Source organism: Fukomys damarensis, unplaced genomic scaffold (genome assembly GCF_012274545.1).
Source record: "Fukomys damarensis isolate Sample0158 unplaced genomic scaffold, DMR_v1.0_HiC HiC_scaffold_27, whole genome shotgun sequence".
Classification (NCBI taxonomy): domain Eukaryota; kingdom Metazoa; phylum Chordata; class Mammalia; order Rodentia; family Bathyergidae; genus Fukomys; species Fukomys damarensis.
The window spans coordinates 1,228,664-1,239,591 of NW_022900939.1; the positions used below are offsets into that span (position 1 = coordinate 1,228,664).

A 10,928-nucleotide genomic window follows, 5' to 3' on the forward strand; every position below is an offset into this window, starting at 1 on the left:
CGCAGACATGGTGCCGGGAGTGCCTGGGAGACGGGTCACAGCGGGTCACACACCTGCTCCTGCTCTTCCCCGGGCAGATAGTGCTGGCCTCAGCTGGCTCGTCTCGGAGAAGTTGTTTCCAGGCCGGGGGCTCAGGCTGGGCAAGGTCTGGACTCCAGTCAGCGCCTCTCATCCCAGAGACCGGAGTTTGCTCTCAGCCCCTGGTGATGAGGAGGAATCTCCCCTCCCTCTACTTCCCTGCTGCCTCCCTTCTCTTCTCTGCCCCTCTCCTCCCAGTGCTGGGGATCAAAGGCTGAGCCCCCTCTGCTGGACAAGTTCCCTGCCCCTGAGCCACACCCCCGCACCCCCAGAATGAGAGGACCCTTTGCGGGATCGGGTATTTAACCTCCTGCTGCCCAGAGAGGGAGAGTGGTTCTCAGGAGCACACAGCAAGCCTCAGGCCGAGCTCCCCCCTCCCCGCCCCTGGCCGGAGTCATGAGGCCACAGTGGTGAGAATAGCCTGGGGGTGCCGGCATCGAAGAGAGCCATCCTGCCGAGGAGGATCCACCAGCCATGGCCCGGCTCTAGGCAGAGGCAGAGTTTGGATCTAGGCCTCTGTTCTCACTGTGAGATGTGGGAACCAGACAGTCTCCTCTCCCTGCCTGTTTCCTCACTAGGAAAACCGACGTGAGTACCCACGTCACAGCAAACAGCAGCCGGACAGCAGCCACCCTGTCTGAGACCTGCTACACCCCTCACTGAGCTGCACACTCTGCACCTGCCATGCAAGCGTCCTGGGGCAGAGGCCGGCCGTCTGTCCTGGTGGGTGTCTTGTTCATGGATCGCATTGGACCTTTAGCTGGGAAACACAGAGAGATTCCCCACAGGCTGCGGGACAGCCATGGGGGCCTGGAGGCAGCTCCATGGAAGGCCCTGAAAACACAGGGCAGAAACCCTGGGTCTTATACTAGGTGTGATCGAAAAAAGCTCAGTGAATGCTCAAATAAATAGAAGCATTGCAGCAAGAGTCACGTGGCCCCGAGCCCCCCCCCCCGTCCTCCCCTCAACACACTCATCCCACTGTCCCGGCCCCTCCTGCAGCAGCTCTGGAGTCCTCTTTCCTGAGGGCCTGTGTCGCACTGTCATGGCTGCCTTGATATCCTCAATTGATTCAAAACGTCGACCTTTCACAGTCACCTTGACTTTGGGCAGAGCCGGAAGTCTGGGTGCCAGACCTGGTGAACAAGGTGGACGAGGACGCAGCGTCTTGTTTTTCTGCCCATTACATGGCGTTCGGCAGCAGCACTCACTGCGCTCTTGATCACACCTTGCACAGACACAGGCGGGAGCGCACGCATAGTTGGTAGCCTCTCCCCTGGGCCCAGGGTGAGAAACCTGATGAAAGGGAGACCTCCTGATTCTGGGGAGAACAGACAACACCTCCCAAAATAGGCTCTCTGCTGGCGGCAGGTGTGACAGTGTCGCAGTCTGGGGGCCTCCTGCTCCCCTCTCCAGCCTACAGCCGGGCATGGACTGGCCCACCTGGGTGCCTGTCCTGTCCTGGGGCCCGGTCGGGGGGGCGTCTCGGTCTTCCTGCACCCGGCCGGTGTGCCGTGTGGTTGGGACAGGCACAGGCAGGCCCCAGGGCGGCACCAGCCACTGCGTCCAGGATGCTCACCGGCCAGCAGCAGAGCTCGCAGTGGGCCTTTACTGCAGCAGGCCGTGCGGAATGGGTGCGGGAGGACAACATGGGCCCTGAGAGCCGAAGTGCTCAGAGGCGGAAGCTCCAGTTTCGGTCCAAGTGGCGGCACAGCCTGGAGACCCAGTGCTGTGGAGGCCGAGGCAGGAAGAGGGACAGTGAGTCAGCCGGGGTGACTTAAGGACTCCCTGCCTCCAAACAAAATACAAACAGGCTGGGATGCAGCCCTGGGTTCAACCCCAGTACCACAAACAGGCAAACAACAAACAAGCCTGGCATCACAAGGATGTTTGGCATCACAAACAACCCTAGCACCAAGGAGGCTGAGACAAGAGGGTAGAAAGCAGCCCAGCTGGAACTCAGAGAGACCCCATCTCTGAAGTCAGAAAAGGGGCAGAACGCTTAGCAGGAAAGCTCTGTGTCCAGTCTGCGGTACTGAGGGAACAAGGAGGAAAGAAAGAGGGGCTGAGGATTTGGCTCAGTGCCGCCGCCCCCGCCACTGCAAGGGCCTGAGTTTGATCCCAGGTTAAAAAAAAAAAAAAGAAAGAAAGAAAAAGAAAAAGAGAAAGAAAGAAAGAAGAGAAGAGAAAGGAATGGAACGGAGGGGAAGAAGGGAAGAGGAAGTCTCGGCAGACAGCAGACGCTGGAACAGAGGGAGCCGCTGGCCTGGCTGGGACCCGCTGTGACTTCGCGCCTCCAGCAGGCGTTGGGGGCGAAGTCTGGGCGCCCTGAGCGCTGGGCGGAGGGGGCCCCTGCACAGAGAGGCCGTCTCGGGAGCCTGTGGGCCCCAGTCCGGCTGGGCCAAGTCTCGGGGAGGGGACTCAGGATGGGCCCTGGGCGCACAGACCCTGCAGAGCCAGCGCTGCTGTCTTCTCCCCATTACCCGTTCCAGGGAGACACAGTCACCAGGTCTTTCCCACCAGCTCCCGACTGCTGATGTTCCTGTAGCCAGGGAGGCCACCCCAGAGCCACCCTTGGGACAGCAGTGTAGCAGTGCACCGGCGGTGGGGCCAAGGCCCTGGGGTCACTGGCAGGTGTCTGCCCCACCCTGCAAGCTGGTAGCCTCTCTGGTGTCAGTTTCCCCATCTGTCAAGTGGGTGTCTGTGGAGTTGTTCGGCATGAGATGCTCCAGGCCCTAAGGATACCTGGTGACTATGTCCCTACGTGCAACTGAGCCCCTGGCCCTGGCTCTGGTCACTTCCAGGGGCTTGACCCTGCCTCGGAGCCTGACCCCCAGCCTTGGCACTGACCCTGGGTGGGACACCAGCACCCCGTCCACCTGCTGGACTGGACAGTGCCCTGCCTGGCCCTCAAAGGCTCTTTCTCCCTGGGCCTGGGGCCCCCTTCCCTTCCTTGATGTTCTTCCTCCCCCAGCGGCACAGTGTCTGCCTGGAGCCTGCTCTGGGTCTGCCCGAGAGTCCCCTCTGGGCCTTCGCTCCCTTTAGGCCAGGGCTGGGTGGGCTGGGCCTGGGAGGGCCAGGACCCCACCTCCCTCGGGACCTCTGGGGGCACTGTGTCCTCCCGGCACAGACTTTGAGGGGGGAAAGCGACACCCCTCCTTCACCCCTGCCACCCTGTGGCCTCAGCAGGGCCCCTGCATCCTGCCCCAGGTGTCAACGGAGGGTGAAACCCTACCGACCTTCCCTGCCCCGGGTGCCCCATCCCAGGGTCCTGAGTGCCACCCCCAAGGGCCATGGTACTCACTTGGCTGCTGCTGTGCCCGCTGTGTGCCCGCTGCCTCCGCCCCAGTTCACGCTTCCTCCTGTTCTGTGAGCTTGGGAATCGCTGTGCTGCCTCCCATCCCCTGCTGGGAGCCTTCACCACCTCCCCAGCCCCGAGGTCCCTGGGGAACATCGAGCTCCCATCCCCCAGCCACAGGAGGGGCCCTGGGCCCAGAGAAGCAGGAGTCCGGGTGCCTGTGGGTGGCAGAGCTGGGCTGGGTTCCCACACTGTCCGACATGGAGGGAGGCTCGGGGGCCCTGCTCTCCTGTCCCTGCTCCAGAGGGGCTGCAGTCCTGGCTCTGCGATGGTGGAGCAGGGGCGGGTGAGTGCACACGCATGCAAGTGTGAGGGCGTGTGTATGCACGCAGAGTGGCATTCAGGTGGTGCGAACAGAATTTGCATGTCTGGGTTCCGGTTTTCCGCAAAGCAGCCTCCAGGGCCCGTGCATGGTTGGGATGACCTGGCCCCCCGTGTGCCTGGCCAGCTGTAAGCACACTCGGGCTTGAGCGTGACCCTTGCCTCCCCTCTGTGGTCTAGTGCATTAGTGCCGGGGCCGAGTGCACATCCCTGACCCTGGCACTTGGCCGCCATGACTCCCTTCCATGGCCGTGCTGACTGCAGACTCCGGGCTCTGTCCTGGAATGAGGCACACGGCCTGGGGTCCTCCTTGCAGCCAGTGCCCGGCCAAGAGCTGATTCCGAGCCCAATGCGGATGCCTGGGGAGTCTGCCCAGCCTGTACTGGACCAGAACTGCCCTGTGGACCACGAGCCAACTGAGCTTCCCGTAGTGGCCACCGCTTCTCACTCTGTGGTGCCTCTGTGGCTGCAGGTAAGCGAAGCCTTTCTTTCTGGTGGTCTCACCTCCCACATCAGCAGCGCATTGGCCAGGGATCAGACGGAACGCAGGGTGTGGGGCTGTGGTGCCCCAGAGCTCTGAGCGGGAGAACCAGGGTCTTTCTGACCTCAGCTCTCCTGCCTCCCGCTCCTCTTCCTCCTCTTTGAAGACCCCTGGTCTGTCTAGCGATGGACCCTCCGAAGTCCACACCAGCGGAGGATGCCCTCTGCGCCATGGCATCGGCCAGGGAAGAGAAGCTGTGTCGGGGCTGAGGTCTCTCCACCTCCGCCCAGGTCGCCTGGCACTTCTGCCTCGGCAGCACAACCTGCCCCTCCTCACCGCCCCAGACCTGCCGCCCCCAGCAGGCAGCCCTGGCCCCCACTTCGCTCTGCATATTTCTTCATCACATCCTTCGCGGGAGTGAGGGGCGCACACATCATAAATTTGCACATCTTTTCTCCTGCTGATCTGTCTGCTGTGACCAATTTTAAACCAAGATCACAGAAGCATCAGCAGGAGGGAGAGGGGACGTTCTCTTTCCACTCTAGCAGGCTGAACTTTAAGGACGAGGGGCAAAGGGTAAAAGAATGGATAAGTGAATAAATAAATAAAAAGAGCAAGCCTATGGCTATAAATTAAAAAAAGAAAAAATTAAAGAGTAAAACAAAGGGTAGATGATAGGAAACAGGGAGCTCTTTTGCAAATGGGAAGGGGACCAAGAGAGGAGATGTGGGACTAGGGATTTAGCTCAGTGGTGCTCAAAAGTGCAAGGTCCTCAGTTCGATCCCAGGTATAAAAAAAAAAAAAGAGGGACATAAAAAGAACTAAGATGTGTTACCAAAAGCATCGTTATGTACAGCAAACGTGCACTACTAAAATTAAAAAAATAAGGGACAGAGGGGGAGATGTAAGGCTGGGAGTCCAGGCCCAGGGCCCCGCCCCTCGCTCCCCAGCTGTGGGCTGTGCCAGCCCTGGACTCAGCCCTGCTGATTTGTCTCCTGGAGGCAGACAGCCCTCTGTGGTGACCCCTTCCGTGTCCTTCCTCTTGGGATTGCTCAGAATCATAGGCGAACCCCAGCCAAAGGCGACCAGAGCTTCTATTAAAAAGCTAATTGGGAGGCCAGGAGTTGCCCTCCCTGAAGGTGTTGCTGGCGGTGGCATTATTGGTGTGCTTGGTTTCTTCTGGATGATGAAGTTTGCTCCTCCTCTGGCTGTAATTTCCTCACTGACAGCAACACGTACGTGGACTCTCACAGTACGTAATATTTTGGGGGTGACACCCCTGACGCCACACCGTTGTGTGTGTTGAGGGGAACCAGACTATACCTCTTTGACCTAAAATCAACCTCAAGCAGAAGGCAATTAGGAGGAGCACGGTCTACCTCCACTGTGTCCTTCCTAAAGGAGAGGCAGGCTGCCAGTCCTCCTGGGAGACCACAGATCATAGTCCAGGCTGCCTCAGAGGACTGGAAAGCGGAGGTAAGGAATGTGCCCCACCTGGGAGCGAGTTCGCAGATTCACCGAGGTCGCCTAGGTCCCGGAGAGAGAATTCCAAGGCTGTGTCAGCACGAGCTATAGGAAGCTCAAAGTCCACACTCAGAGCAATGGGGTGGGGCCCTGGAGAGAGGCGCACTGCCTCCTGGAGCGGGAAACATTTACGTGGTGGCTCCTGAGGGAGTGGACACCCCAGAAAGGTGTCCGCTCCCACAAAGTACTGGCCCCAGTCTGTTTAAAAAGTGCAGGTGTGAGCCCAGTCTGTTTAAAAAGATGGATAATTTAAGCATGCTTTGAATCCCCTCAACCTGCTCCTTAGGATCACATCCCTGCTGTTTACATTTCCTAGCTAAGCCCATTTACTGCTCTCTGTATGCTTCAGGACTCTTAAGTGTGATGGTGAGGTGGGAGATCAGAGCTGGGGCAGCCAGACACCAGCGGGGTAGAGCACAACAAAGGTCCTCAGTAGGGGCGTTTCCTAAAGGGAAAAGATGTGAGCAAGACTCAGGGCCCAGAATGACCAATCAGAAAGGCTTGTGGCACCAATCAGAAAGTGCTATTCTCCATCCTTCATTTACATATGGGCACAGCCAATCAGAAGACACTGTTCCCGATCCTTCGCTTACATCTGGCAAGAGGCCATGTGAGCTTCTGACAGGACAGTTGTTTTAGTTATTATTTTCCTTGTCCCTTTTTACCTATCTTTATTCCTTCTATCTTATCTCATCACCCCTGCCCCAGATATATATCCCTTGCTTTGAAGGGATAAGAAGGACTGAGGGACCACCTTCTCAGAATTCCTTTAGGCTTAGAAGCCATGTGGATCCTGCCTCCAAGGGATCAAAAGTCTTACCCTGCCAGATGGTCTAATGAAGACAAAGGAAGATGGGTTTTGTTGTTTGATGAACCATCACCCTTTCAGGGTCTGGAAATAAGGAAAGGACATTAGCACGTGATAGATGCTTAAGCTTCATTTTTTAGCCTTGTTAAACCAGCCAGGGCCAGAAATTAAAAGTAGACTCTTTTTTTTTTGGTACCAGGGATTGAATTCGGGTCCTTGTGCTTGCAAGGCAGGCCACCGAACCGCTGAGCTAAATCCCCAGCCCTAAAAGGAGACTCTTGATAAATAGTGGCTCTAAAAAGTTGCAGAAGTCAAACCAAATTAGGTAGTATTTGGCATAAGCCTTTTAAGATTAGCCTCTCTTTCTTTCTTTCTTTCTTTCTTTCTTTCTTTCTTTCTTTCTTTCTTTCTTTCTTTCTTTCTTGGTATTTTGAGATAGGGTCTCACTATGTAGTTGAGACTGACCTGGAACACACTATGTAGCCCAGGATGGTGTTGAACTCACAGTGATCCTCCTGAGTGCTCAGATTAGAGGAGTGTGCCACCACACCAGGCTCAACCTTTATTTTTTTTGAGGTGTTTATTATACTATAGGGTTAGAGTCTGTGTCTGACCTCTATTTTGTAGACCTGAAGTTCTTTATGGTGATTAGTTCCCGATAATATGAACAAAGCCCGATGTAGACAACACAGTTAATTTACACCATGAAAGCAATCATGATGAGTAGCTAGAATATTTATATCACTACTTTTGTGTTATAAGCTCACCTACTCAAGAAGCTAACTCTTTACCTGAGAGGTGCTTGAAGGTATTCTAAAATGACACAGTGGGAATAAACTAGGAGAGGCTGAAGGACAGGTTTTGGAATGGGTAGGGAGACTGGATGTTGGGGCCTGGGTCTCACGGTTACCAGGAAATAGAAAGTGTGACTGTTGGGTGCTAGGGCTATCTGACTCACTTTAAATTTAAAGCCAGCTCACTTTAAATTATGGGAACAAAGAACACTTGGGTTAATATACATCACTTATGTCAAAGGGCCACAGAATGGAGGGTGGTGAACCTTGCCTGCACAGCTGGGGCACACGGGCAGCAGTGTGTCTCCTGGCTGAGAGAGACAAACCAATGACTGGTGAATTCTTGGGCACCTACTGAGGCTCTTGTAAATTTACAGAAAAGCAAAGAACGACTTCCTCATTAACTTGGTCCCCTAGTGTTCCTTTCTCATATATTCCCTCTGTAAAAGTGTAACCTGTTCTGTGTTTTTGAAAATACTTTTCTTACCACTATTGGTCCATGAATGACACACAACCCCTTCCATCTCTGTTTCTTGCTGGCTAATAAAAGTGGGTCAACTGTGGAGATTGTTGAGAGTGTCCACTGAGGCATATCTCCTCCCAGCCACCCTAGGCTTTGAAATTTGTTTCTGCCTTTATACCCTCTTGACCCCTCACTAGTATCCTGGGGTCTGATCAGCCCTCAACAACTGGGGATTATTATTTCTTATGGCTGTGGGCCGAAATGTTGAAAGTGAAGCTGGAGTGCCAGTGGGGGTGGTGCAGAATTTGGAATCTCTTTCAACATCTAGCCTAGCTTTTTGTTTAATATTGTTATTACTATCTTTCTTCTTTTTGTTATACTTTGTTGTTGTATACTTAAGACCAAATCAAAGTAAAACCCATGCCAATCCAAATTTCCACCTACTGCTGTCTGTCTATGTATGAATGTATGTATGTATGTATCTATCTATCATCTATTAAGGTCTATCTGTCAACTTCTGTTAAGGTTCCTCAGCGATTACTTCTTGGGTCCTTTGTGAAACCTCTTAGCTCTTCTACCAGCTGTGTCGGGATGGTTATGATCTTGTTTGGCGAGTGGCTTCCCATGGATGAATTGGGGGGATTTCTCTTTAGTAACCCTCCTTTTGGCACAGTGCACACTGCTGACTCTTTTTTATTTTTGTACCAGGGATGGAACTAGGGACCTTGCACTTGTGGGGCAGGCAGCAAAACTACTGCACACTGGTTGATTCTTGCCTCTCGATTGCTAATGACTTGGATGAAATATGTCACCAGCTTTAAAGACAGCTGTACTCTCATCTTCCCAACCCATCTGAGCCAGCTCACTTTAAATTATGGGACCAAAGAACACTTGGGTTAATATACATCACTTATCTATAAGCCAACTTAAAAATTTTGATGACGAACATGCAGAAATGCACATATTCTCCTAAATCAGAAAACCTTTATGTTACTGAAATTTAAGATTCTTATTTGCAGATTTTACATAAGTCTTGATGAGCCTAGTAGATTTCACCCCCTGTTTTAAGTGGGTTTGGTAATCTTTGAATATCTGTATAACTATTTTTTTAATGAAAGGCCTTAACAGATCCAGAAATCTGTGAGGGCAAAGATAAAAAAGAAATAAAGATGAGCTCAAGAAAAAAATTTTAAATGAAGCAGCTATAGATACTTTAACCAATTGTTAAAAAACTAGATTATCAGGAAGACAAAACATGCATGACACAAAACAGTTACATGGAATCAGAGCTCACTTTGAGATGTTAATTTTTAACAGTTTTTTTAGTTTTAGGTTTATACATATAGACCAGTCAGAATTTTCCCTTGGGGGGTATCATTTAGTGCATTTTCCTTATATAAACCATAATGGTATTTTCTTTAACATTCTAAGCTACTCTGAATACCTTTTTCCTGTTAGTTAACGCCGCACACTTATAACCAGTAAAAGTTAGGGGGGGGGAAAAAAGAGAGAGAGAGAGAGAGAGAGAGAGAGAGAGAAGGGCAGTAGATTACTATATGGGAACTTTGTTCATTTTTCTTCTTTTTTTAATAATAGATTTTATTTTATTTTATTTATTTCTGAGTCGGAGTCTTGCTCTGTAGTTCAGACTCTCCTTGAACTCACTATGCAGCCTAGGCTGGCCTTGAACTCACGGCAATCACTGCCTCAGCCTCTCCATGCTGGGATTACAAAGGTGCCACCACACCCGGCCATCTTTATTATAAAACACTGTAGGCTCTCCTGCTGGTGGAGGAAATTACGTCCCCTCAGGATCCCTACCCGCTGTTCTCCCAGGGACCAGCCCAGCACAGGCTGCCCCCAGCCAGCAAAGCACTGTCTTTGCCTTTTCCTGCCTGAGGTGTAGCAAGGGTGTTAGAGCCATCCAGGTAGAAGGGAGGCTCTGCGGGCCAGCACCGTGTGGTAGGAGAGCTGGGCTGTGCGTCGGGAGGCTGGGAGTCAGTCCCGCACCCACTGAGCAGTGAGTATGTTTCCCAGAAGGGCTCCCTCGGGGTCCCTCATCTGTGATGTGGGCTGAGAACACCTTCCCCCACGTGGCACTTAAACCCCACTGGGTCAGCTTGACCCTGATGGGCTTTGGGGTCCACCTAGGGGACTGGTGCAGCCCACTTCTGGGTGTGCCACAGAGGGCTCGGGTACAGGGCATGTTGGGTGCCCATCCCCCCGCTCAGCATCCTGGCCCTCATGAGGTAGGCACCCTTCCCTGCCATGCTCCTCCTCTGCTGTGGGTCGTCAGGTGGGCCTAGAACTTGTGATCCTCTCAGGGGAGGTACTTCCGGCTTGTTCTACACACACCCGAGTGACGTCACACAGACGCACGCACTTCTCTAGCAGGTCTCTCTCTCACCTTGTCCAAGACTGTGGCAGTGTGGGCAAGGCGCCCCCACCCGGGGGCCTCTGCCCTGTCCGACGAGGATGAGTGTGGGGCCCAGCAGCCCTGTGAACGCCTCCCTTTTGTTTAGGTGCAGGGATGTGCGACTGGCCTACAAAGACAAGGGAGTAATCAGCATCACACGGGATCGTGGCCACCGTGGGAACAGGAACAGGGGCACTCGGGGCTTTTAAAACTTGGTGATGTTGGGCTGGGGATTTAGCTCAGTGGTTCCGCTGCCTGCCTTGCAAGGTCCCAAGTTTGATTCCGGTACCAAACAACCCCCAAACAAAAACCAACAAAAAACTTGGTACTGCTTCGCAGACACTGTTCATTACCCTTCACTGTGATGAAGTAAGTGCGGCCTATAACTTACCATCCCCACCGTTTTCAAGTGTATGGTTCAGCACCTCAGATTCACACTGCCCTGGGACCACTGCCACCCCGCCTGGACCAGAACTGCCCATCCATGCTTTGAGGCCGCCTGTGTCCGGTTTTTGTCCTTGCCGGGCTCAGTTTAATCCCGAGCCTGTAGACATCAGCACGCAGGTCGGCCATGGTGCTACATTTAGGTGCACACCTGTTTCTGTGTTTTTTTTTTTTTTTTTCTTTTTTCCTAAAACACCTAAATCACAAAATGCAAGCCTTGGGTTGTTCTTGGTTTTCTGGG

At 53.2% G+C, this 10,928-nt stretch overlaps 1 protein-coding gene and 1 long non-coding RNA gene across 3 annotated transcripts in view; one reads left to right on the top strand and one right to left on the bottom strand.

Annotated features, from left to right (window-relative positions):
- Ms4a15 (membrane spanning 4-domains A15) overlaps positions 1-1,337 on the bottom strand; it is a 6,052-nt gene extending 4,715 nt beyond the window's left edge. Inside the window, exons 1-2 of the mRNA XM_019208789.1 lie at positions 1,307-1,337; positions 1,061-1,214 (exon numbers count right to left, since the gene is read on the bottom strand). Coding sequence (XP_019064334.1) covers positions 1,061-1,214; positions 1,307-1,337 — 185 coding nt within the window. The remainder of the gene's footprint in view (positions 1-1,060; positions 1,215-1,306) is intronic.
- A 3,935-nt stretch (positions 1,338-5,272) lies between these two features.
- The window catches only part of LOC104868316, a 7,500-nt gene continuing 1,844 nt past the window's right edge, over positions 5,273-10,928 (top strand). For both annotated transcript variants that reach the window (XR_782011.2, XR_002025652.1), the window contains exon 1: positions 5,273-5,714. This is a non-coding gene — a long non-coding RNA (uncharacterized LOC104868316). The remainder of the gene's footprint in view (positions 5,715-10,928) is intronic.